The sequence below is a fragment of the Sorex araneus genome, chromosome 9 (assembly GCF_027595985.1).
Source record: "Sorex araneus isolate mSorAra2 chromosome 9, mSorAra2.pri, whole genome shotgun sequence".
Classification (NCBI taxonomy): domain Eukaryota; kingdom Metazoa; phylum Chordata; class Mammalia; order Eulipotyphla; family Soricidae; genus Sorex; species Sorex araneus.
Window position 1 is genome coordinate 20,647,480 of NC_073310.1, and position 27,971 is coordinate 20,675,450.

At 41.9% G+C, this 27,971-nt stretch overlaps 2 gene segments (V, D, J or C); both read left to right on the forward strand.

Moving 5' to 3' along the window:
- Positions 1–344: 344 nt before the first annotated feature.
- On the forward strand, positions 345–12,238 carry LOC129407002 (Ig lambda-2 chain V region-like; the record flags this gene model as incomplete). The annotated part of the segment is given in 3 exon segments: positions 345–390; positions 497–805; positions 11,976–12,238. Coding segments are annotated over 3 exon segments (618 nt in total), but the record flags the coding sequence as incomplete, so codon positions are not given.
- A 14,221-nt stretch (positions 12,239–26,459) lies between these two features.
- LOC129407049 (immunoglobulin lambda variable 5-37-like) lies at positions 26,460–26,989 on the forward strand. The segment is given in 2 exon segments: positions 26,460–26,515; positions 26,623–26,989. Coding segments are annotated over 2 exon segments (423 nt in total).
- Positions 26,990–27,971: the final 982 nt, after the last annotated feature.

Genomic DNA, 27,971 nt, shown 5'->3' on the forward strand with positions numbered 1-27,971 from the left:
AGACTTAAAACCTTCAGATCTGAGCAAAGAAATTGGAAACTAGAAAAAAAAAACAAGCCAAGCAATAATGAATCTTCTCATCAGTGGACACTAGGGGGGGCAGTGTGCCATATTCTGAGAGCAAGTTCTCCAATGAAATGCAGCTGCAGACCCTAGGGCCCTCTAGTACATGTCACTAACATGGAGCAACTCAGAAACTGCCATGGTCACACTGCTGAGTGACCCTCAGGAACTCATTTGCATGACAGCCCCACCTCCACAGGGGGAAGCAGGTATAAGGAGAGCTTGGAGGCTGGTCCTGAGCTGAGAGGTCTGACAAGTCACAGCATTGGGTTGTCTCCACCATGGCCTGGGCTCCTCTCCTGCTCACATTTCTGGCTCACTGCACAGGTCAGGGGCACTCTCTGGGTTGGTGGGAGAAAATGGCAAAGGATACTCTGCTGCACTTTTACATCATTGTCTCATCTTAAGCCCTTGGTCTTATATCTGTTTTCAGGGGTCACTTCTCAGTATGTGGTGATTCAAGAATCCTCACTAGCCACAACTCCTGGAGGCACAGTTACACTCACCTGTGGCTCCAGTACTGGGGCTGTCACCACCAGTAATTATGCTAATTGGATTCAACAGAAGCCGTACCAGAAAACCTGGGGTCTAACAGGTGGAACCAGTAATAGGCTTCCAGATGTACCTGCCAGATTCTCTGGCTCCCTGCTTGGAAACAAGGCAGTCCTCACCATCACTGGAGCCAAGGAAGAGGATGAGGCTGAGTATTTCTGTGCTCTGTGGTTCAGCAACCATTTCCACAGTGACAGATGCAAGTGGGGAAGTGAGACATAAACCTGGGGCTAAGCTTTATCTTTTGCTGCTGAGTACAGCAGATCCTGTAATGAAGTAATCTATTTCAAGGTTTTCTCTGCATTTTTGATGAAAAATAACAACTATTCCTGCAAACTTTCAAATAAACAAATTTATTCCACGTTATGATCAATTTCTTCACTTAAACACTGGTTTCCTAGTTCCTGAATTCTCATTAAGTTAGGATTTACTCTATTTCTTTTTTTTTTTTTTTGGTATACAAGCTGATCACAGGGTCTAGGAATTTTCCAGGTATGCACAGGTAATATTATTGGGGTAAAGTCAATTATATTTTCTCCATATGCAGCATCACTAACAATGTTCATTCACATTAAGAGTAAGGAATTAAACAATATTTTATGAATTTATAACATCACTGAAAAGCTTTTTATACAGTGTACGTGTTGCTCTAAACTAGTATACTTAAATATAACATAACCAGATGGAATATTTAAAAATTAATTCCATTTATATTCTGTTATCATTAAAGTCCAGAAAATCATTGATAAATACTTATGAAATTAATGATCATTTGCTCTGAAAAATTACAAACAACATTGTGAATTGAGGAAGTTACCATGGGACACTGATACTTTAGACTTCAGAGTTTTGGGTTTTTTTGTTTTATTTTGTTTTGGCGGCCACACACAGCAATGCTTAGGGGTTGCTGCTAGCTGTGCACTCAGGAATTCCTCCTTATGTTCTGAAAGATGACAGTTGATGTTTCTTTGGATGAAGCCAGAGTGGGATGTATACACTTTATCAATATAATAACCTACAACCGGGATTTTTGAAATTTAATTTAGAACATTTGTTTTAACATTCAAAATTATAGGTTAGTCAGAGAGATAGTTCGGTAGGTTATGTGCATTCTTTTCATGCCAGAAACATTGGTAAATTCTCCAGGATAGCATGTTCTTTGAGCCTTCCGGGGTGACTTCCAAGCACAAAGCTGTTGTTGCCCACAAATCCAACAGAAATATAGTTAGATGTATATAAACTCAATTCTTTTGAAAATTATTTATTTGAGTATTTAATATTTTATTATTTATTTTCAAAAATATGATATTTATTTTTCTAAAATATTATGAAAAAATATTTTTGTTTGTTTTTGAGCCACACTCACTAGTTGTCAGAGATCTGCACAGAGGGATCACTCCTGGTGTCCTCAGAGCCCATATGAAATGCCAGAGATTAGAGCCTGGGTTGGCCACATTCAAGAAAATGGTAGGAGACTACAGAATTGTCTAGAAGAAACCTGAAAGCCTGTGTAACATCTCCTGAGCAAGCACACTGACTCAGACAAGGACCAGGGCTTGTCTGTACCACCATTCTAGCCCCTTATGAAAATCATTGAAATGAAATTTGACCATGTAATCTTGAGACTTCTCTAAGTACCCTCATGATATCTTCTATATTTTATGCAAATCTATAAACTTGCTCTATATGGCTTTTCATATCTTTTACTGCTGCTTATTTTTATCTAATATACAATTCTGTATCTTACTTGAAATATTATTTGTAATCTAGTCTATGAGCTCTTTTTAGATTTTATTTTCATTTCAGTTTCTTCAAATTCAATTAGCAGGGTCACTGTGGAACTACCTGTGCTTCTTCTTTATCTGTGCAGTGAGATCAGTAAACTTGGTGTCTGGGCTGGTGGCTGTTCCCTGTGCCCTCACTGATGAGACTCTGCAGCTGCACCTTCTCTGGCCCATCAGAGTCGCTGAGCATGAACTGTAGTCTCCATAGGTGCTTCCTGCTGGGCTCTCCCATGGGGGAAAGCAAATCTCCTTCCTGCTGACTCTGGGCTGAGATTTGGGTTCTAGATGCAGGACTCCGGAGGGTGTAGGTAATTCACTGTATCATTGTCATCTAGTTGTTCATTGATTTACTCGAGCGGGTGCCAATAATGTCTCCATTTGTTCCAGCCCTGAGATTTAAGCAGCCTCTCCTTACTCTTGTTTCCCAATGATTAGAGGGTCAGAAGAATGAGACCTGTTATTGTTACTGTATTTGGCATATCGAATACGCCATGCGGAGCTTATCAGGCTCTTCTGTGATCCAAAAGATAAGAGAGAGAGAGAGGGAAGGAGGGAGGGAGAGAGAGAGAGAGAGAGAGAGAGAGAGAGAAACAGAAAATGAAACTGTCTGAAAAAGAGCAGAGGCCTCCTGTCCCCACTGTCCACAGCCCCCAAAAGCCGTGGGTAATTAAGGATGGAAAATTGTTTGCATAGATAGTCCTTACATTGACATAGAGTGAAGAAGAAAAGGAGACCTGGGTAGAAATTCTCAAAGGTGGGGTCAGGGATCTTTATGTACCAGGGCCCGGGCTCCTCTCCTACTCGTGTGCCTCTCTCATTGCACAGGTAGGTCAGACCTGAAGAGCCAGCCCCAACATACCCCACAACCTAAATATTATTTCTCCTATCCCAATTTTGAAGAAAAGCTTCCATAATGGCCAACTGAAGGAACAAGATTGTGATGGAAGATAACACATACAGGAAAATTCAGGAATACATTTGCAGATCAACTCAGAAAAAAATTAGTCATATCCAATGTGGGGCTGGAGTGATAGCACAGCGGTGGGTGTTCACCTTTCCTGCGGCCGACCTGTGCTCATTTCCTCCACTACTCTCAGAGATCCCGGCAAGCTACCGAGAGTATCTCCCGCATGGCAGAGCCTGGCAACTAAACGTGGCTTATTGGATACACCAAGAACACATACATGAAAGCTTGTAACTATCTCAAGGTGATTCAATAATATTTAAAAATCAAAGTGGGGAGGGGGTAATCGGGGTAGAGGGAAGAGGAAGTAGAGAAATTCAGTCTGTGGTGATGGGTGAGATTCTCAGAATTGGAACTAAAGTTCTGGGGTCCAATTTTCTTCCTCCTGCCACTGGGCAGCCCTAGTAGATCTCAAGCCCTGGGTGTGATTTAGTTGGGTTTTTAATTAGCGCCTTCTCTAGCCAACTCTTAATTGCTTGAATGCTCCATGAATTTAGATTTTGCTTTGTAAATTTGTTGTTGCTCTGACTTATTGTATATGCCTTAAGTATTGACCCGCATGTTTTGTTACTTAAATAAATATTAAAATACTGTTATATGAAAAAAAAATTTAAAAAAAGAACAGTAACAATAAGTCTCACAATGAGAGACATTACTGGTGCCCGCTCTAACAAATAGATGAGCAACAGGATAACAGTGACAGTGACATCCAACGTGATAATTTAATTGACTAAAAAGCCTGAACCTACTTGCTGGAAAATAAAATTGTTTATTTGATCATTTTCATTTCTTCTGAATAATCACGTATGTTAAAACTAACCAAAACATAAATGAACCAAACAAAGAATATCCCTCAGATTCTTTAGCAAATTTCTCGAAAGTTGACCAATTATAAATAAACACAAAATACAAATCTATTTAAAATCAGTAGAAATAATAAGGCAAGAAAATAGGAATTAACTTTAAAAATAGAGTTAACACATTGCTAGTTATTCACAATATAAGGAAGAAACACAAGAACTTATGACCTAAATAATTAGGGAATTATAAAGTAAAAAATAAATTGGATATCACCATACAAAAATAGAAATAGAATAGAAAATGTTTCAGTGTGCTGACAACTATTTGAAAATGGAAAGATGGAAAAATTGTAACAGTAACTAAAGTATATACCCAATAACCAAATGATCAAGATTAATATAATACCTAATTATAGGTAAAAGGCAAAACATACATAAGAAATCTTTCTATATATTTTTTTTAATTTTATTTATTTTTAATTAGAGAATCACCGTGAGGGTACAGTTACAGATTTATACACTTTTGTGCTTATACTTCCCTCATACAAAGTTCGGGAACCCATCCCTTCACCAGTGCCCATTCTCCACCACCCGTAAACCCAGCATCCCTCCCACCCTCCCCAATCCCATCTCCCCCCCACCCCACCCTGCCACTGTGGCAAGGCATTCCCTTCTGTTTTCTCTCTCTAATTAGCTGTTGTGGTTTGCAATAAAGGTGTTGAGTGGCCGCTGTGCTCAGTCTCTAGCCCTCATTCAGCCCGCAACTCCCTTCCCCCACATGGCCTTCGACTACAATGTAGTTGGTGATCGCTTCTCTGAGTTGACCTTTCCCCGGAACGTGAGGCCAGCCTCGAAGCCATGGAGTCAACCTCCTGGTACTTATTTCTACAGTTCTTGGGTGTTAGTCTCCCACTCTGTTATTCTATATACCATAGATGAGTGCAATCTTTCTATGTCTGTCTCTCTCTTTCTGACTCATTTCACTCAGCATGAAACTTTTCATGCCCATCCACTTAACTACAAAATTCTTGACCTCCTTTTTTCTAACAGCTGCATAGTATTCCATTGTATAGATGTACCAAAGTTTCCTCAACCAGTCATCCGTTCTGGGGCATTCGGGTTTTTTCCAGATTCTGGCTATTGTAAACAGTGCTGCGATGAACATACATGTGCAGATGTTGTTTCGATTGTACTTTTTTGCCTCTCTGGGATATATTCCCAGCAGTGGTATTGCTGGGTCAAATGGGAATTCAATATCTAATTTTTTGAGAATCGTCCAAATTGTTTTCCAGAAGGGCTGAACCATTCGGCATTCCCACCAGCAGTGAAGAAGGGTCCCTTTCTCCCCACATCCTCTCCAACAGCGGTTGCTTTTGTTCTTTTGGATGTGTGCTAGTCTCTGTGGTGTGAGGTGGTATCTCATGGTTGTTTTGATCTGCATCTCTCTGATGATTAGTGATGCAGAGCACTTTTTCATGTGCCTTTTGGCCATTCGTATTTCTTCCTTGGTAAAGTTTCTGTTCATTTCTTCGCCCCATTTTTTGATGGGGTTGGATGTTTTCTTCTTGTAGAGTTCAACCAGTGCTTTATATACCATTGATATCAACCCCTTATCTGATGGGTATTGTGTAAATATCCTTTCCCATTCTGTGGATAGTCTTTGGATTCTGGTCAATGTATCTCTTGCGGTGCAGAAGCTTTTTAGTTTAATGTAGTCCCATTTGTTGATCTCTGTTTTTACTAGATTGCTTAGTTCCGTGCCACCTTTGAAGATACCTTTATCTTCAATATCGTGGAGGGTTTCGCCGACATTGTCTTCAATGTACCTTATGGTTTGTGGTCTAATGTTGAGGTCTTTAATCCATTTGGATCTGACTTTTGTGCATGGTGTCAGGTCAAGGTCTAAACCCATTTTTTTGCATGTGGTTGTCCAGTTGTGCCAACACCATTTGTTAAAGAGGCTTTCCTTGCTCCACTTCACATCTCTTGCTCCCTTATCAAAGATTAGATGGTCATACATTTGGGGTTGTGTGTAGGGATATTCCACCCTGTTCCATTGGTCTACGGCTCTGCCTTTGTTCCAGTACCATGCTGTTTTAATTGTTACTGCTTTGTAGTAAACTTTGAGGTTGGGGATGGTGATGCCTCCCATCATCTTTTTCCCAAGAATTGTTTTAGCTATCCTTGGACGTTTGTTATTCCATATTAATTTTAGGATTGCTTGATCCATTTCTTTGAAGAGTGTCATGGGTATATTTATAGGGATCGCATTGAATCTGTATAATGCTTTAGGGAGTATTGCCATTTTGACAACATTGATTCTCCCTATCCACGAGCAGGGTATATGTTTCCATTTCCTCATGTCCTCTTTGATTTCATGGAGTAGCGTTATGTAGTTTTCTTTGTAAAGGTCTTTTACTTCCTTGGTTAAGCTGATTCCGAGGTACTTGATTTTCTGGGGCACGATTGTGAATGGGATTGCTTTTTTCATGTCCCTTTCCTCTGCCTCATTGTTTGCATATATGAAGGCCATGGATTTTTGGGTATTGATTTTGTAGCCTGCAACTTTACTGTATAAGTCTATTGAGAAATCTTTCTATATTTTTTTGCTTCTTTTCTGCAAATATAAAATTCTCACAGAAAAATATCCCCATCATGAACATAGAGAAAAGAAAAAAAAGGTATTCTTTTTTTAAAAAATGTTCCGTGTGCACTGGAAAAGAATGTGTAATCTTTCTTTTGGGGGTGTAAAGCCCTGTACAGGTCTATTAGGCCTCTCTCTTCCATTTCTTCTTTCAGAGTCAGTGTTTCCTTGCTGAGTTTTGTTCTTGTTGATCTATCCAGAGGTGATAGGGGGATATTGAAGTCTCCAATTACTATTGTGCTGTTAGTGATGTCCTCTTTGAGGTCTGTAAGGAGTTGTTTTAAATATTTAGCCGGTCGTTCATTGGGTGCGTATATGTTTAAGAGTGTGATTTCCTCCTGTTGCACATATCCCTTGATGAATAGAAAGTGGCCTTCGCTGTCCCTTCTAATCTTTTGTCAACCTGAAATCTATATTGTCGGATACTAGGATGGCCACTCCAGCTTTTTTAAGGGAGTTGTTTGCTTGCAGGATTGTTTTCCATCCTATGACTTTGAGTCTGTGTTTACTCTGTTTGTTCAGGTGTGTTTCTTGTAAACAGCAGAATGTTGGGTTTAATTTCCGGATCCATTTTGCCACTCTGTGTTTCCAGGCAAATGTTTGCTTACAGTTCCTAGGGCAGTTTATTGGCCCATTTGGTGACAGTTTCCTGCCCAGCGGGAGGTCGTGAACAAAACCTTTTTCAAAGCAGTCAAACAGTTACAAAGGAAAATTGCACGTTCCCCTGGAGATCTCTCCGGCCCATGGAGAGACAACAGTGGAAAGCGCTCCTAATTGGATGGGTTCTATGAGCGGTCCCGATCTGAAAATGAAACTGGTGAGGATAGTAAATAGGGGGCTCAAGATGATAAGTACTGATCAAGAGCGTCTTTATTAACAGCCATGCTGGTTTTATACCTTTCTTAGCAGAGGGTTGGTACATAAGTTGTCAATCATCAGGGAAGTGTCTTCTCAGACCAAATAAGGAAAAGTTCGGGGCGTACTTTGGTGGGCTTACAGTATTCTCCAAGAGTAGGTTGAGAAATAGTGGGGAGGGGAAGACAAGGGTTTATCTGGCAGGAGCATCTGTCAGGAGTAATGTACAAGGCTTTTAGTGTAAAGGAAGGCATTCTACTTTATGAGCCTTTTGGGGTCTCGAGGTTACCTGCCCTGGGCTACTTTTACTTCTTGAGTTTAGCTATTTCCTTTGTCACAAGGGCACCTGTGCCTCAGGTTATGCAAAGCTGGTAATAGAATTTTGCGGTTTGTCCAGGGTAAAGGTTTCGGGGTCCTCTTTTGTTCAGGGTCCTGAACAGTCCCCAACAAAATATTTAACCCTTAACCTGCCCTCCTCTTCATGACCATGCTCAGGTAATATTCCTGTTTCTGTACTCAGGAATTAATACTGACAGGTAGAGGAGACCATATAGGTTGCCAGGGATAGAACCTGGGTCAGGTGCGTTCAGTTAGGGCAAGGTCCTTACCCACTCTACTGTCTCTCCAGCCCCATGACACTTTTAAAGTGAACAAGGCCTACAGCAAAACCAGACTGTATGAACCCCAGAAAATCTAATCTCTTTGGTCTGATCTATAAGTGCCAACACGTGCTTCCTCCTAAGGGACTAACATAGCTCCCAACCATCCCAGGATTCCCCCTCCCAGCAAAGCTAGTCTTTAATTGAAGAGACAATTGGGAGAGGGCATGTATGCTAAAGGACTCAGGTTTTCAGCAAGCACACCCAACAATAACACTTCCCTCAGGGCCAGAGGAACAAGAAAGAGGCCCCACAGGTCAAGAGTCAACTATGGGGTCAGTATGTCCTTGAAAGTCATACTATGAGTAAACTCCTCTCTTCTTTCTTCTTGTCCTCCTCTTCCTTACTCACTCACACAGTTTGTGGAGATTTCAGTGACGAGAACTTGGAGGATTTCTCTTGACTTCAATCTTCATTCCTGACATGCTTCTGTTTCCATTTCAGGATCCAATTCTCAGGCTGTGGTGAATCAGCCTTCACTGACCATGAACACAGAAGAGACAGTCATTCTCACATGTGGTCTCAGCATTGAAGCAGTCACTGATGGTCAGTATTCATACTGGTTTCAACAGAAGATTGGTCAAGCTCCCAAGACACTAATTTACAACATATCCAAAAGACCGCTGGGCTCTGGTCTGATTCTCTGTCTCTCTCCTTGAGAACTAAGCTATTCTCACACTTTCCTGGTCCCAGACAAAGAAGTGATGCACAGCAGGGAAAACTTGTCTCTGTGTTCTCTACATGCTTCTAGATTGTTCAATATTTGTAGAAATGAAAACATTGTTTAAAAAATGGATGCTCAGGGCCGGAGCGATAGCACAGCGGGTAGGGCGTTTGCCTTGCACACGGCCGACCCGGGTTCGATTCCCAGCATCCCATATGGTCCCCTGAGCATGGCCAGGGGTAATTCCTGAGTGCAGAGCCAGGAGTAACCCCTGTGCATAGCCAGGTGTGACCCAAAAAGAAAGAAAAAAAGAAAAAGAAAAACTGGGTTGATATTTGTGCTACCTGCCAAGGGACAGGCTTTTCATGAGTATTTAGGGATCTTACAGTGTGGGCTGGCTGACTTAGTTCTTTTGGGATATCTATTTGACCATTTAAGATAGGTATTGACCATTCTCTCTTAGTGTCAAAACACTCTAGCTCTGCAGTGGAACATTTGTCTTGGGAAATTTCAAACTTCCCTTCCTCAAAAAGGTGAACTCAAGACGGGAGAGGATGCTTAAAGTGTGGAATGGAGACAGCTAAAAACGAATTGGTAACATCAATCGCTAATGAGAAACTGAGGCTCCCTCTTTCATTTTCCCCTCTCAAAGAAAAAGATTCTGAGTGCAGTCAGGAAATGGATCATCAAATTGCTCAAGGTACTTCTTGCTTATGGGCATCAATAGTACAGTGAAGGTGTCTTCGGAAGAAGGATGTGGGGAGGTCGTCAGTAACAAGCCTCAGTTCCTTGCGTCTGGTTGCACATTAGTCACCTTCTGTAATTTAATGGCCTCAAACATAGAGGAAACAAATTTGACAAGAAGGTTATAAGGCCAGATCCTGTTGTAGTCAGAAGCCAACCATGGATTCAAGAAATCAGGACCTAAGAGAGCCAAGACTAAGCATTTTCTATGGAAATCATGCCTGAGAAGCCTGTTCCCACTAGGGGGTCTTTCAGTGACTTGAAGATTGGTCTGTATTTGTATAAATTTGTTCACAAAGGAGCAAAAAACCTTTCGAAGCATAGCACACCAATGATGGGCTGACGTGACCTCACCTTTAGGCAATGGGTAAAATATTTTGAGGTCAAAGGCCAATTATTCCCAAGGTAATGGAGGGCATTAGAAATTTTTTAAAAAAATTCATGATACTGGAATGTAGCCATACAAACAGGGAGAGGAAGCTGAGATGATAATTTTCAAATCATGTCTATTCCAGGTGGCGTCAGGAAATATAACTTAAAATATTGTGAATGAGAGTCAAGTTTTGTGAGCTGTACAATAGGTATGTGCCAATAGTTTTAATGTGGGAAAATAATGAAAAACTTTAAGAAAAGCTTGCATAATGCTAGTCTCCCCTTGAATGCCTCAGACCCAATAGATGAGGTTATTTGACTCCTCCAACTCCAGGGGTTCAGTAGCAGCAACCTCAAGTAATTTAGGTAGAGGTGAGATGCTCCGCCCCAGGACATACAGGACTCAAAGTGCCGTGGCCCTCGCAGCCAACTTGAACCTCGGCCAGAGAGAGAGAATGAGAGTTGAGTGGGCTAGGGAGGACTGCATGCAATATGCAGCATACAGCAAGTTTATTGAAATCCAAGCGGGCTTATATAGTCTTATTTTAGCAACGATCAGCAGGTTACATAAGTGGTATAAACATTATTAAGTGGTAAGAGCATCTTTATTTTTGCCAATCTTACTTGTTTTACAGTTCCTTCTTTCAGCCGTGAGAAACATGGGAATGTTTTCTTGAGAAAATCTCAGATGTGGCCTTGAGCATGGCCATGGCAGACACGAGCCAATCCTCCCTTCAGCCTCCTCTCGAGTCCAGCTGCCAGAGCATGGTGGCCCTTCAACTTTTCTCTCTAGGCAGGTCGCCAGAGCATGGTGGCCCTTCTGCCGCCTATCAAGGTTGGCTGTCAGGGGATGACTCGCTCTCATGCCATGTTTCTCCATACTCATTCCCGTTTACAGGAACTAAGGTAGGGAGTGCCTAGGACCCCTCCTCACCCAATCCCTGCTTACAGGGACAGATGCAGAGGGTGCCCAGGCCCCTCGCCAACATCAAAGGACTTCAAATTCTCTTTTATCTACAATAGATTTTGTTTTGCTTTCATTTAAGAACTGAGAACTAAATAGTACTCAGCTGTAAAAGGCACAGGTGGCAGAGAAGCATTACACGTGACATCATCAATTACCCAAATGGCAAAGTATCCACATTAGTCCATGAGTTTTTCAGGAACTTGCAGCAATTAACAGGAAACAATCCTGTAGCTCAGAGCTTCAGCTCAACAGAGTTGTCTAAGGAAAGTGGAGGAGGATAAAGAAGAAGAAGAATGCTGATGTGTGCAGATTCCCCTTTCATAAAACTCATTCATCCGGTTCCTGCGTGGGGAATCACAGAGACCGAATTTAGATTGTTGGAGACATAAAATCTCCAGATGTGAGAAAAGAAATTGGAAACAAGGAAAAAAAAAGACAAGCAATGGTGAATCTTCTCATCAGTGGACACTAGGGGGGGCAGTGTGCCATATTCTGAGAGCAAGTTCTGCAATGAGCTGTGGCTCCAGACCCTAGGGCCCTCTAGTACATGTCACTGACGTGAAACAACTAAGAAACTCTGCCATGGTCACACTGCTGAGTGACCCTCAGGAACTCATTTGCATGACAGCCCCACCTTCACAGGGGGAAGCAGGTATAAGGAGAACTTGGAGGCTGGTCCTGAGCTGAGGGAGTCTGACACATTACAGCCTTGGGTTGTCTCCACCATGGCCTGGGCTCCTCTCCTGCTCACATTTCTGGCTCACTGCACAGGTCAGGGGGACTCTCTGGGTTGGTGGGAGAAAATGGCAAAGGATACTCTGCTGCACCTTTGTATTATTGTTTTATCCTAAGCCCTTGATCTCACATCTGTTTTCAGGGGTTACTGCTCAGAATGTGGTGATTCAAGAATCCTCACTAGCCACAACTCCTGGAGGCACAGTTACACTCACCTGTGGCTCCAGTACTGGGGCTGTCACCACCAATCACCTTGCCTGTTGGGTTCAACAGAAGCCCTACCAGAAACCCTGGGGTCTAATGGGTGGAACCAGTAATAGATATCCTGATGTTCCTGCCCGATTCTCTGGCTTCCTGCTTGGAAACAAGGCAGTCCTCACCATCACTGGAGCCAAGGAAGAGGACGAGGCTGAGTATTTCTGTGCTCTGTGGTTCAGCAACCATTTCCACAGTGACAGATGGAAGTGGGGAAGTGAGACATAAACCCAGAGCTAAGCTTCAGCTTTTGTTGCTGATTACTGCAGCAAAAGATAGATGACTTCTAGTAAAGTCATCTATTGCTAGGTCTTCTCTATATTGTTAATGAAAAATAACAAATATTCCTGCAAACTTTCAAGTAAACAAAGTTATTCCAGGTCATGATCAATTCCTTCACTTAAATAATGGTGTCCTAGTTCCTGGCTTCTTATTAAGTTAGGATTTACGCTATTTCTTTTTTTTGGCATACAAGCTGATCACAGGAATTTGCCAGGCATGCACAGGTAATGTGATTGGCGTAAAATCGATTACATTTCCTCCATATGCAGCATCACTATCAATGTTCACACACATTATGTGTAAGGAATAAAACAATATTTTATGTATTTATAACATCATTGAAAACTTTTTATATAGTATACATGTTGTTCTAAATTGATACACATTAAATATAACATAATCATATGGAATGTTTAGAAATTAATTCCAATTACATTCTGTCATCAGTAATGTCCAGAAAATCATTTATAATTACTTATGAAATGAATGATCATTTGCTCTGAAAAATTACAAACAACATTGTGAATTGAGGAAGTTACCATGGAACACGGATACTTTTGATTTTTGGGGTTTGGGTTTTGTTTTGTTTTGTTTTGTTTTGGCGGCCACACCCAGCAATGCTTAGGGGTTGCTGCTAGCTGTGCACTCAGGAATTCCTCCTTATGTTCTGAAAGATGACAGTTGATGTTTCTTTGGGTGAAGTCAGAGTGGGATGTATATACTTTGTCAGTATAATAACCCACCTTTGGAATTTTTAAAATTTAATTTAGAACATTTGTTTTAACATTTAAATTTATAGGTTAGTCAGAGAGATAGTTCAGTAGGTTATGTGCATTCTTATCATGCCAGAAGCATTAGTAAATTCTCCAGGATTGCAGTTCTTTGAGCCTTGCAGACGGGACTTTCAAACACAAAGCGGGGGTTGCCCCAAAATCCAAACAAAAACAAAGTTAGAGGTATAAAAATTTAATTATTTTAAAAATTATTTATTTGAGTATTGAGTATAGTATTATTATGTTTTCAAAAATATGATATACTTTTTTAAAATTTATGAAAAAGGGCTGGAGCGATAACACAGAAGGTAGGGCATTTGCTTTGCACGCGGCCATCTGGGGTCAATTCCTCCATTCCTCTCAGAGAGCCCAGCAAGCTACCGAGAGTGTCCCTCCCGCACTGTAGAGCATGGCAAGCTACCCATGGCATATTCAATAAGCCAAAAACAGTACAACAAGTCTCACGATGGAGATGTTACTGGTGCCTGCTGAAGCAACTCGATGAACAATGGGACAACAGTGCGACGACAGTGCTACAGTTACAAAAAATATTTTTGTTTGTATTTGAGCCACACCCACTAGTGGTCAGAGATCTGTACAGATGGATCACTCCTGGTGTCCTCAGAGACCGTATGAAATGCCAGAGATTAGAGCCTGGGTTGGCCACATTCACGGAAATGGTAGGAAACTACAGAATTGTGTAGACGAAACCTGAAAGCCTGAGTAACATCTCCTGAGCAAGCACACTGACTCAGACAAGGACCAGGGCTTGTCTGTACCACCATTTGAGCCCCTTATGAAAATCATTGAAATGAAATTTGACCATGTAATCTTGAGACTTCTCTAACTACCCTCATGATATCTTCTACATTTTATGCAAATCTATAAACTTGCTCTACATGGCTTTTCATATCTTTTACTACTGTTTATTTTTATCTAATATACAATTCTGTACCTTACTTGAAATATTATTTGTAATCTAGTCTATGAGCTCTTTTAAGATATTATTTTCATTTCAGTTTTTTCAAATACAATTAGCAGGGTCACTGTGGAACTACCTGTGCTTCTTCTTTATCTGTTCAGTGAGATCAATAAACTTGGTGTCTGGGCCAGGTGGCTGTTCCCTGTGCATTCAGATGAGACTCTGCAGCTGCTCCTTCTCTGGCCTATCAAAGTTACCTGAGCATGGACTTAGTCTTCATAGGTGCTTCCTGCTGGGCTCTCCCACAGGGGAAAGCAAATCATTTTCCTGCTAACTCTGCACTGCGATTTGGACTCATTTAATTAATAGATGGAAACTTGTTTTGCATAGATAGTCCTTACTTTTACATAGGGTGAAGAAGAAAAAGGGACTTGGGTAGAAATTCTCAAAGGTGGGGTCAGGGATCTTTAGCTACCAGGGACCGGGCTCCTCTCCTACTCATGTGCCTCTCATTGCACAGGTAGGGTCAGACCTTAAGAGCTAGCACCAATATACCCCACAACCTATATAATTTTTCCACCCAATTTTTAAGAAAAGTTTCCAAAATGGCCAACTCAAGGAGCAAAATTGTGATGGAAGATAGCACATCCAGGGTAATTCAGGAACACATTTGCAGATCAACTCTGAAAGAATCACTCATACCCAATGTGATGGTTTAATTGGCTGAAAAGCCTGAATCTATTTGCTGGCAAATGAAATTGTTCATTTGTTCATTTTCATTTCTTCTGAATAATCACATATATTATTCACATATGTTACGCTCTGCAGGCAGAAAGGCTCTTGCCCGCCCCCCTGGCTGTCTTCCCCAGGGCCCCTCAGAGGGCATGGGCTCCAGCTTCCCTCCCCACCCCGAGCAGAGCCCCCAGCGGCCGAAGGTCACCGAACCTAGCTACAGCCATACTCGAGGCCCCTCTCCATATGTTCGGACAGGCCTCACGCATGAAGGTACCGGCAGAGGAACCTCAGGTGTGTGTAATCCCATCTAAGGCCAACATCCAGAGAGAGACTTAAAATCAAGGTCCCAGAAGTGATATCCTGTAGCCTACCTACTTCTCCCTCTGGGAGAAACTGGCAATCTTCTGAGAGTTTCCTGCCCACATGGGACAGCCTTGCAAGCTTCCCACGGTGTATTCATATGCTAAATCAGTAACAAGCTGGATCTCATTCCCCTGACCCTGAAAGAGTCCCCAGTGAGACATCATTGGGAGGGCCCAGTCGAGATAGACTTCTAAGATCTCAGGGAAAGGACGAAATGAGAAGTTACAGAGTCTGCTAGAGAAATTGAAGATTAACGGGATTTCGTGATTGTGATCATGAATCACATATATTAAAACTAACCAAAACATAAAGAACCAAATGCAGAATATCCCTCAGATTGTTTAGCAAATTTCTCGAGAGTTGAACCAATAATAAAAAATAAGGCAAGAATACACAAATGACCTTTAAAAATAAGTCTAACACATTGTTGGATATTCACAATATAATATACGAAGTAAACACAGAAACTTATAACCTATATAATTAGGGAATTATAAAGTAAAAAATAAATTAGATATCACCACACAATAGAATAGAAAAAGTTCATTGCATTGACAACTATTTGAAAATGAAAAGATGGAGAAATTGTAACAGCAACTAAAGTAACCAAATGATCAAGATTAACATAATACCTAATTATAGGTAAAAATCAAAACATATGTAAGAAATCTCTATTTTTTTGCATTTTGTCTCTAAATTTAAAATTTTTACAGAAAAAATCCTCATCAAGAACATAGAGAGGCGCTGGAGTGATAGCACAACGGGTAAGGCATTTGCCTTACACGCGGCCGACCCGGGTTCGAATCCCAGCATCCCATATGGTCCCCTGAGCACCGCCAGGGGTAGTTCCTGAGTGCATGAGCCAGGAATGACCCCTGTGCATTGCCGGGTGTGACCCAAAAAGCAAAAAAAAAAAAAAAAAAAAGAACATAGAGAAAAGAATTAAAATGTATTATTTTTTTCTTCTGCCTGTTTTAAATACTTGCCATATCTAATATTGTACTGCATGCAATCTCATACTAGCCTGTAAACCTTTTTAGCCACGTGGTATTCAGGGCTTATTCCTGGCTGTGTGGCCAGGAATCATTCCTAGCAAGCCTTGAAGACAGTATGAGATACTGGGGATTGAACCCTATTCAGCCACATGCAAGGGAGGTACTCTCTCCACTAAACTATAGCTCAAACCAAGACAAAGACTTTTGACAATAAACATGATGTCACCTTGATAAACACCCAAAACCAATAAAAAATGCTTCAAAGTAAAATGAGTTATGAGTACAAAGAAAGAGGTAATTACATAAGTGATCATTGATAAATGGGTGCAAGGATAGGTAGACACTTAGGCAGAACTGAAAGTTTGAGGAGGATATTGAACAGAACTAAAGAAATAGTAACAAGGATTAGTAAAGACTGAGTCAGAGTGATGGTACTAAGCAGTATTCGAAGGAAATGAGTTGAATCCTGGCAATATGTTGAATGATTTCCATTAAAAAAACAAAAGCAAAAATAAGAATTTGGTTTTACATGATGAAAAAGGATCTTTTAAAAGACTAAAAACACATAAACAAAACCACTTTGCTCTGAATAATTAAAATACACTAAACATTATCTTGAGATATCAGCAGGGGGCACTGTTGCTTTTGAAGAAAACAAGGCCTGTAGCATGCCCAGACTGAAGAAGTGCCAACAGGTGCTTCCTCCCAAGGGACTAAACCAGCTGAAAACCAACCCAGACTCAGTGTTGCCTTAAAGACACAGTATTGGGGAGGGGATTTATGCTAAGTGACTCAGATTTGCAGCAAGAACCCACAACACAAACCCTTCCCCCTGGGTCAGAGGGACATAAAAGAGGCCCCAGAGTCCTGTGTCAGCTGTGTGGCCAGAATGTCCTTGAGAGTCTGCAGCATGAGCAGGACTCCTCTCCTCCTCGTCGTTCTTCTTGTCCTTACTCACTGCCCAGGTTCCTGGAGATTTCAGTGACCAAATTTTGGGGAATTTCTCTGACTTCTATTTTCATTCCTGACAGGCTTCTGTTTCCATTTCAGGGTCCAGTTCTCAGGCTGTGGTGACTCAGGAGCCTTCACTGGCCGTGAGCCCGGGAGGGACAGTCATTCTCACATGTGCTTCCAGCACTGGAGCCGTCACTGATGGTCACTATCCATACTGGTTCCAGCAGAAGTCTGGTCAAGCTCCCAGAACTATGATTTATGACACAAACAAAAAACACTCCTGGACTCCGGCCCGGTTCTCAGGTTCCATCCGTGGGAACAAAGCTGCCCTCACAATCTCGGGGGCCCAATCAGAGGATGAGGCTGAATACTACTGTTCGCTGGTATACAGTGGTGCTTTACACACTGACACATTTAGATGTGAAACCAGTACATAAACCTGCCCTTGTTACCTTGGGTCTATGAAGAATCTTGCTATGCAGTTGCTGTAAATCTCCATGCATTTAGATTTAAATTTTACTCAATTTTACTCAAGGAATATTTGAAATGTTCCTTGAATTTACACTAATTTTTAAATTTAAATTTTTATTCTTTATTATGACTCATGATTTACCAAGTTATTCATAATACAGTTATTTCAGGCATTCAATGTTCCAACACCAATCCCACCATCAGTGTGTCTTTCCCTCCACCAATGTGTCTAACCCACCACTCAAGCTTGCCCTCTTAACACGCACAAACTAATTTACTTCATATTGCTTATTACAAGAAAAGGATTTGCACTGGTGACCTGGTACAAGGAACCAATTCTAATACTACCTGTGGCTGATTATTATAGACACAAGCTACTGAATGATGGCCAAGAGACAGATTTATTCAGGACAAGTAATGATTACACAAAAACAAAAGAAATGCAGTACATGCAGAACAAAGGCATGTGGTAAGGCAGGTGAAAGCAAAGATTAATGAGAAGGAAAATGAATGGTTACATGGACTCCGTGTAGTTTCTGGTGAAATAAGTGCCCAGGGTCTCTAATGTCTCTACAAAGGAACAAAGCTTATACTCCTTCAAAGTTTTCATACACAAAGGAAACCCTCTTTCCCAAGCCCGGACAATGATAAATTACTAATCTTTAATTAATCTATACTGTTCCCCTGCAGGGAGTCTCTTGTCCCCTAGCCTGCCTGTCTTCCAAGGGGTCTCTCAGAGGAGGCGGACTTCAGTTTCCCTTCCCGCTCCGAGCAGAGGTCCTGTGACTGAAGGAAGACCTCCGGAGCCTAGCCACAGCCATGCTCAAGGCCCCTCTCCACAAGTTCGGATGAGCCTCACGCATTAAGGAACCAGCAGAGGAACCCAGGTGTGTGGGACTGGGGCTGAGACCTCCAAGTCTGCTCGGATTGGGACTGGGTCTCTTCTGCCCAGATTTCCCATTTTCCAGTAGCTAGGCGGTCACAGCCAGAGACTGCCCCTGGCACTGTGGACTCCCACCAACAGCCAACATCCAGAGACTATAAAACCAATCTCCCGGACATCTTGTAGCCTAGTTCTCCCTCTAGGAGAACCTGGAAAGCTACCGAGAGTTTCCTGCCCACATGGGAGAGTCTCGAAAGCTCCTCATGGTGTATTCATATGCCAAAACCAGTAACAATGATGGGTCTCATTCCCCTGATCCTGAAAGAGCCTCCAATGCGGCACTAAAGTGCCCTAATGTTTAACTATAAGTTAAGAGCTTGGTCTAAAACAAATTATGCCATGATCCCAAAGTAATAACTGGATTTGGACCCTGCTGGGGTTAGGAATGATTGATCCAGCCTGAGCACTGTAGTCTTAGTCTGTGGTGAGATGTCTCCAGGAGAGTCACCCTATAAGCCCAAAAGTGTCTATTACTGTGTCTATACAGAATGGTAAATATTAGAAGAATTAAAGATGCTAATTAAGTTGCAGGTCTAAGGAGAGGAGAAACACACCTAAACGCTGTTTTGCCCTCATGGGCTGCTGGTGGTCAAGAAGTCTGGAAAAAACATTTTTAATCATGCATCCTGTGGGGAGGCATGGTTGGGGAGGCGTGGTGAGAGGGTAAAAAAGAGCGGCTGCAGGGAGAAAGGGGGATTCTTGAGAGAAATGGATTGATGGATGGATGGATTGATGGATTGATTGAAGTAGACAGAGATAGAGCAGACAGATATAGCGGGAAGAAAGAATTGCATGGTTAGATAGAAACAGCAGAGAGATAAACGTAAAGAGAGAGAGAGGGTTGGAGAGAGCTGGGAGAGACAAGGGATTGAATAAATGGCAACTTGGCAACAGGTTGGCCATCATTTTTCCTTCATCTATCCAAGGAAACAGCCATCCCGGGTGGAGAAGCAGCTGGAGAGCACCAAATGCAGGCGGCGAGAGAGAGCTTAGAAATTTTGCTTAGAAAACTAATGTTTCAGACTCTGACTCGTTCCCAGAATTATGAGTGTCTTTGCAGGTTCCCTCGCCCAGCCTGTGCTGACTCAGCCAAACCTCTCGGCATCTTCTGGGACAAAAGCCAGACTTATCTGCACCTGTTCATTGGATACAGTGTTGGAAACTACAGGGTTTGCTGCCAGCAGCAGAAGTCAGGAAGTCCTCCATGGTATCTCCTGAACTAGCACAGTGACCCACAAAAGGGCCCGGGCCCTGAGGTCCCTACTCGCTTTTCTGGATCCAAAGATGCCTTTGCTAATGCAGGAATTCTGCTCATCTCTGGGCTGCAGCCTGAGGATGAGGCTGACTCTTTTTCCTTGGCTGGCTGCAGTTGGAACTCTCACAGTGACACACACACAGGCAGGACAGTGGTTGAAAACCTTGAACGGTTCAGGAGCCAGATCTCTGACTCTTACCCAGTTTACATGTTCTGAATATGCACTACTTTGATTTGCAATTTGCTTTCAGATTATTCCCTCATATCTGAACTCTGGATCAAAATAAATATATGTATCTAATCAATCAATGTATGTATTGATTGATCTTCAGGAATCTCTATCTGATTTTATCACTTAGGACCCTGATGTTCTATAGGTTACAATCTGAGTATATTGCTATTATTAGCTGACTTTATTGTCTAGCCACCATTATTTTTTTCCACCCAGGTGAAAGGGATAAATAAATTCAAGTTTCTTGTTCTTTGTCTGAGCTCTTTCTTCTTCACGTCTCTGACACATCAGAGCTCATGCCTCTTCTTCTTCTGACAATTCCCAAAAAAGAATTTTCTCACTTCTTTGTGTATGTCCATGTCTTTGAATTTTTTGAGTTTGTCAAGCGAACTGATGAAGTCCAAGTTTCTTCTTCTGGTCCAAAATAAGCTCATTGGAAGCATCTTTGAGATGTTTATCAGTTTTCAGGTTCAGAATCTCAGTGGGCCTAACCTAGTCAACTGCAGTATGATTTCCTTGGAGAAACACTGTCATCAGTGAGATAATAAATAATTCTATAGGCCCACTCAGTCTAAGGTCTCTGAGGGAATGTCTCTCTGAGTGAAGATGGACTGTATGTTCTTTCTCACGCACATAATTTCTTCTGCTAACACTATATTTGTATTGTCCTGGGACTCTGAAGCTGGAGGACTTCTTATTTATTCCTTCAGAATCAGGGATCAACCTCTGGCTGACTCAGGGATCAACCTCTGCATCCTCACTGTCAGAATCTGCAGGAAGATGAATCTTCTTCAGCAAAACACACCAGTAGTAACTGTGTATTCGGGTTCCATTAATAATTCCTGTCTGGGAAGTGTTGTGAAAAGTTGCTTGCTGAGGTAAATTTGATCAAAGACATCTCAGGGCAGGGATTTCTTCCCTGTGTGCAACTCAACTATAAGAAAAGATGAGATTGTGAAGTTAACTGCTACATGGATGGATCCAGAGAGCAACATCCTGATTGAAGTAAGCAGAAGGACAGACACAAATGATCTCTCTCATGTGCAGATATAAAGAAACACAGTAGTGGAATACCTAATGGCCAAAGGCTACAGAAACTGGGAACTGGTCTTCAGTAGGAATCTAACCACAGGGTCTCTGGGAGAAGGGAGTACACTGGAGGGAAGTGGACACACCAGCTTGAATATTTTATTTATTTTTAAATTATTACGTTTTTGTTTTGGCAGCCTCACCTAAAAATGATCAGACCTTATTCCTAGCTTGGTGCTCAGGGATCACCTCTGATGGGGCCCAGGGGATCATATGGCGCCAGGTTCCAACCAGGTTGTCCACATGCAAGAGGAGTGCCCTACAAGTTGTACTATTTCTCAGTCATTGGAATGTTGTATAGAGCTTTACAATCATGGTGATTAATTAATTTTTCGTGGAGGGTTACATAGTTCTCAGGATTATGTCGGTTATACAATTCTCAAACACCCTTCCCTTCACCAGTGCCCATCTTCCATCACCAACCCCCCCAGTATACCTGCCGCCCCCTCCCACCTCCCCAGTCCCCACCCTTGTACATGATAAGTTTCACTTCGTTTATGCCTTATCTTGATTACATTCCATGTTTCAACACACAACTCACTACCGTTGTTGGGGTTTCCCCCAAAAAAGGAAAGCAGTCCTATTGCCAAGGAGGCATTTGATAGTTCTCTGTGTAAAACACAAAAATAAAAAGAAAGGGCGCGCAGGTGGCGAGGCAGGTGAAGGAAGGAAGAAGGCCAAACTGGTTGCTCGATCGGTTTATTTCATGTCCATCTCCATTCTCCTCTGATTCTCCTCCTGCTTCTTTCTCCCCCATCCTACTTCATTCTCTCTCTCTCTGCCTCTCTCCCGGCTCTCGGTCTCTCTCTCGATCTGTGGATCTGGCCTCCATGGATCTGGCCCCCGTGGATCTCGCCCCGTGGATCTGGCCCCCAACCCACTCTTACAGCCTAGTTAAATCTCCACAGCATGAGGGGGTTGGGGCATACACATAGGTGTGGTCAGCAATAGGGTAAGGTTCTTTTCCCTCAGGGGATGCTTCTCCTAGGACTTAATTCTCTTTCAGCAGGAGGATCCACCCAAGGGCAGAGTCCCATGAATGTGTTTCTCTTCTCCTCAGCCAGCAAACATATAAGAATTCATAATATTAATTACTTTGTATGGACACAATAAGAGATGCATTAAAGCTTATAGAATTGCTCTCCTGGGGCCATCTCAATCTCAGACTACAGTGCTCAGGCCAGATCAGTCTTTCCTATCCCTGGCAGGGTCCCAGTCTCATAATTACTATTGGATCATGACAGCATTTGTCTATGATCAAGCTCTTAACTTATAGTTAAGAATTAGGCACTTTGGCCAGGCCCATCTCGATGCCAGGGTAGCACATAACTCACCGCTTGCCCTGGATCCTTCCCGTCCCACGTCGGGGACCCTACTTTGGGGTGCTAGGAACTGAGGGCAACTGAGGCTTAAGTGGAGAAAGCAGATGCCCAGAAGGGAATAATATTCGAGGCCAATTAAGTCTTAGGTTATAAAAACATAATATTGTCTTCTTGTGTCTATACAAAAAAGACATAGCTTTAAAGTAAATTATTCAAAAGGCATAAAGAGGAGAGAAAGGCAATGTTATAATATTCAGTGTCCTAGAAAGTTCTGACCTTACCAATTAACAGAGTTTGATTAAGGGAAGAGCAGATAAACTGGTAGAAATGGTTACAGATAAACAAAGGAATGGGAGTGACTTGGAGCACTTTGATGGGTGTGACTGATAAACTAAGCTCCTAGTGGCAAGGGGGAAAGGACAAACCAATGATATCCAACAGTTCTTCACTGCTAAGAATATAGAGATATTAAGTCCCGCTGTTTGTTACATAACTTTTCTTTTTCCCCCTTGCCCCGCGCCACCGAGTTCACGCCTGTTTAGTAATCGCCACGCTGCCTGACAAGGGAAAAAAACCCGAAAAGGATGGTTATTTCCCGTCATCGGCAGGCGTGGGGCTCTGGCTTAGTTGATAGACTAGTAGAGTGTCTGCAAGCAGTTTCTGGAACCGAAGGTCTTGCGCTGGTTTCGGCTCCGGCTCGAGATTCCACCAGCGTCCCACTGTTCCATGTACATAATTTTTCCCCTTATATCCCATTCCCACGCCACCAGGTCTGTTTGCTTAATGGACATCACACTGTAGTTGACGACACGCCGCGTTTCTTCCCGAGAAAGAAGAAAATTTCTTCTCAGTCGGCGTGGGGATATAGCTTAGTTCAGTCTAGAGAGATGGCTACCACTTTGATTGCCTTCAATATTTCAGCAACAGACTTACTATTCTTGTTAGGATCTCCCACAAAAGTCCGACCCATTAAAAAGGGACATATTACATATTGCTGATGCTAAGATGACATTAGGTTTTGGGTTTCTGTATAAAGTCCAGGGAAAGTACAACCAGAAATAACATCACTACAAACTTTTACCCTTTTATGGTGCTCATAAGATGGAGAAGCCTAGAGAGAGGCTCGGCGTCTCCATTTTGCGCTCAGAAAAACCACGGATCCTGCGCTGTGCTCAGGAGGGAGGAGTTGAGAGAGAGAGAGGTTAAAAGAATTGTGGGATGCCCGGTTCCCACTGTTTCAGCGCACCGTGGGGTCTCTGGTCCCATGCCGGAATTAGTTCAGTGGGCTGCTTGGAGTCCAAGGGCGCTTCCTTGGGCTCTTCCATCATGCTCGCTCCACAGCAGGGTCCAAAAGGGCATTTAACATTTTTAAAAAATTTTATTTTCATAAGGTTGTTCACAATAATTGATTCCATCAATATTCAACACCAATCCCACCACCATTACACCTTCCCATCACCATGTTTTCGAATTTTCCCACCACCACTCAGGCCTGCCCCACAGGCAAATGCAAGATAATTTATTTTGTATTATTTGTTATGAGTAGTATCAATATCTATAAGATCCTATCTCACAGTATTTCTACAAAAGAGTTAAAAAAGAAGAATAATATGAGATGATGCATGGTCACCGTTTCCCAGAACTCTAAAACTTTAAATAAATGGGGTCCGGAGACATTCTGCAGTGAGCTGCTGGGTTCAGAGATTCATTTGTGAGTCTCTGGATCAGGGCCATTTATGAGCTTAAATGGCACCCAGAGGCAGTTTGTGGGTGTGACAGTCAGGACCCTTAAAGGGCAGGCAGATGGGAAAGGGTAGGCCAGTTCCCACCTCTTGAGGGCTGGAGTTTTCAGTTACTGGTCCCACATACCTGGGTTTTTCAGCAGATTTATTCTCTTGTGTGGGGGGGGGGCCAAGCCAGGACAAGCCTATGAATATCTACCACAAGAGTGACAGGGATTGGGTTCTGGAGGTTTGCAGCTGCAGGGCTTCCTTTGGGGCAGGCGGAGAGAGGATGCCTGCTCCAGGCTCCGTAGTGAAATCAGCCTGGTGCAAAGTGTGGAAACAAATATGCCAAGAGCAGTTTGTGGACATGACAGCCAGGATCCTGGAAGGGTGGGGAGATGGGAATTAATTTTTTTTAACTAGCCTAAATCTATTAATTAATTAATTAATTTTTATTTATTTATTTTTGTTATTTATTTTATTGAATCACCATGTGGAAAGTTACAAAGTTCTCAGGTTTATATCTCATTTATACAATACTCAAACACCCATCCCTTTACCAGTGCCCATATTCCACCACCAAAACCCCAGTATACCTCCCACCCCCCGCCCCCCACCCCCACCTGCGTAAGTGATAAATTTCACTTCATTTTCTGTTTACCTTGATTACATTCCATATTTCAACACAAAACTCACTATTGTTGTTGGAGTTTCCCCCCAAAAAAGACAGCCCTACTGCCAAGGAAGCATTTGATAATTAGTTTTCCATTACTGAGAATGAAGAGATACGAAATCCCGCTGTTCCAAGTACATAACTCTTTTTTTTTCTCCTTCCCTCGGCCCCAAGTTTGTGCCTGCTTAATAGTCCTCATAATATGGCGGGGGGGCAGGGGGGGAAAGTTGAGAAAGAAGGATATTTCCCCTCCTCGGCAGGCGTGGGGCTATGGCTTAGTTCAGTCTAGAGACATGAAACTAGCCTACATTTAATGGCTCTTTATAACATATAAAATTCATGCAGCTGGCCAAAGGAACAAATGCAAAAAAGAAGCACATTTCCATTCATACATTACCAAATTATACCATTCCCATCACTTATTTTATGCTATTTTCTAATACTTTCATAATAATGTGAAATAATAATGAAAATTAAGCTCATCTTTGTCTCGGCCATATCATGAAGTCTATCTATAGTATATGCATGAGTTTGTGTAATATGTGTGTGTGAGAGAGAGACAGAGAGAGAAGGAGAGCTAAGTCATAATCTCATGTGTAAATTTCTATTTTGGCCTTTCAGAATTTATTTGAATTTGATCATGAGTCAACTGTGAGAAATAATTTTATTCAAGTATTAATATGATATATCACTTTAAGATATGTAAACAAGGGTCAAACATGTGTCATTGCAATGAATGCTAATTTGTCCTTTTAACCAATTTGTAAATCTTTCACTAGAATTTTAAAAAATATATTCATAACAGTTATATTAAAATATAACTTTTGCATAATTTTCTTAATTGAATAAATACTAGTAAGCTATATTTACCACTATTATAACTATATCACAAGAATTAGAATATTTTCCTTTTATGAAATGTATGTAGACTGCGCCATAGTAATAGAGCATTTGCCCTGCACATAAACACCCAGGAACTTCAAATAGTCCCAGGGTGATTCCTGAGTTCAGATCGTGGAGCAAACATTGAACACTGCCAGATGTGGGCCCAAATAGTAGATGAAGAAAATTTATGTGATGTGAAAAAAATTTTAAATTTAACATCTTGAAATTTTCTGAGAAAGTATCGAATTGTAAGCCATTCTATGGAATGCCTACATAATAACTTTTCATAGGTTGTGAAAAAAACTAATATTTTATTTGTTTTATTTCAAATGCAGCCAATTTTGTATTTTTCTAGATGAATATGCATTTCACTAACTCAATAATACAAAAAATCAGGGTTTTTTTTCTATTCTTTTCAAGTATAGCCAATAGAGGGAGCTGTGGAACTCCCTTCCTTTTTAGCACAGCTGCTAAGTGAGGGCCATTAACTCAGAGAAACCAGTCCTGGGGTGTGGGCCTGTGAACAATGAGTGGGATTCAGCTCTTGTGTACTCTGGGCTAGGACCTGTGTGTGTTCTCTGCAGGTGCTTCCTGCCAAAACACCCCTCAAAACTCTGTCCATTCTGTCTGGAGTGTGAGCTGAGCCCCACCAACATGAACAGTAGGAGATGGGCAGTTATTAGATTTAACTGATTTGCATGGACAGCTCCTCCTCTGGCAGAGGGAGACAAGTAGGTGTGGGGCAGCCAGTGCCCACTGTGGGATCAGAGGGTGGTGTGCACCATGGCCTGGACTGCTCTCCTGCTCACGCTCCTCTTTCACTGCACAGGTATGGCTAGGACTCAAGAGGCTGCCTGGTAGAACTTCCTCCTTGTTCATAGTATTGATGAGTTTAACCTGATTCTTGCCTGAAGATAATACAAGTCTTTCTTCGCAGGGTCCCTCTCCAGCCTGTGCTGACTCAGGAGCCCTCGGTCTCTGCATCTCCTGGAACAACAGCCAGACTCACCTGCACCCTGAGCAGTGGTTTCAGTGTTGGCAGCTATGCAGTACGCTGGTACCAGCAGAAGACTGGCAACTCTCCTAGGTTTCTGCTGTATTACTACACAAGTACACAGTTGGGATCTGGAGTTTCCAATCGCTTCTCTGGATCCAAAGACACCTCAGCCAATGCGGGACTCTTGCACATCTCTGGGCTGCAGCCTGAGGATGAGGCTGACTATTACTGTATGATTTATGACAGTGGTACTAATCACAGTGACACAGGCATAAGAGGAAGTGGTACAAAAACTTTCATCTGTTTTGAAACTTAAATAATGACCCTCTTCCAACATAAAGCTACTTTAGCATATAGCAATTTTATTTGGAAGTAATTTTTCTTTCATAATGACCTATCCAGCATTTTCTTATGCAATGTAGTTGAATTTAAAACTTCTAATGAACTTTCAATAACAATAAGAAACTCATGCAGAGGTCAAAATTTTACTCAGCTAATTAAATTTTAAAAGCCACTCACATCCCACCTCCATAACTGTGTAAGTTCCTCATCTACTGGACTTATTCCAGAGACTCAAACAAATCTCTAAAGAACTCACCTAGCCACACACACACAAAAGTCTCAAAAACCCATTCCTTACTGAGAGCTCTGGGAGGGGGATGGGTGGGCCAGCTCTTGCCAAACAAAACCCTTGCAGTCACTCCCCTAAAACCACATTCCAGTTAAAAATTGAACTCCAACCGGACAGCCCAGTTAAGAGCTCTTGAGTTTCTAGAGCATGCAGCAGCAAAGGCATGTCCATTACCTACATCACTGATATGCAGTAGTAGATGGATGGCATGTAAAGTAGAAACCAACCGATCTCCACTAACAAAAACATTAACAATGAAGGTTAACTTCCAGCAACAGCTAGTAAAAGCCTCACACAAGGATTTCATGTCTCGTGCTGAGATACAATTTTCACAAATATTGTTATGCAGAAATATAATTTTTTAAATCTTGAAGGTAGAAAGGATAGGTTTTTATTGTGCCTCTTTTTCAGAATTTTAAGTTTTCCTCTTTTTTTTTAATTAGTGAATCATTGTGAGGTACGGTTACATACTTATAAACTTTCGTGCTTGCATTTCAGTCATACAGTGATTGAGTACCCATCCCTCCGCCAGTGCCCTTTATAGAAATATTTTTTATCATTCTGTTAGGGATAAAAAACTTTATAAAGTAAATTATTGTCGGCCTGCTATGGGCACAGGCTTGAGGGGTGGTTGGGAAAATGGAGAAAGTGGTGGGAGGAAAGTGGT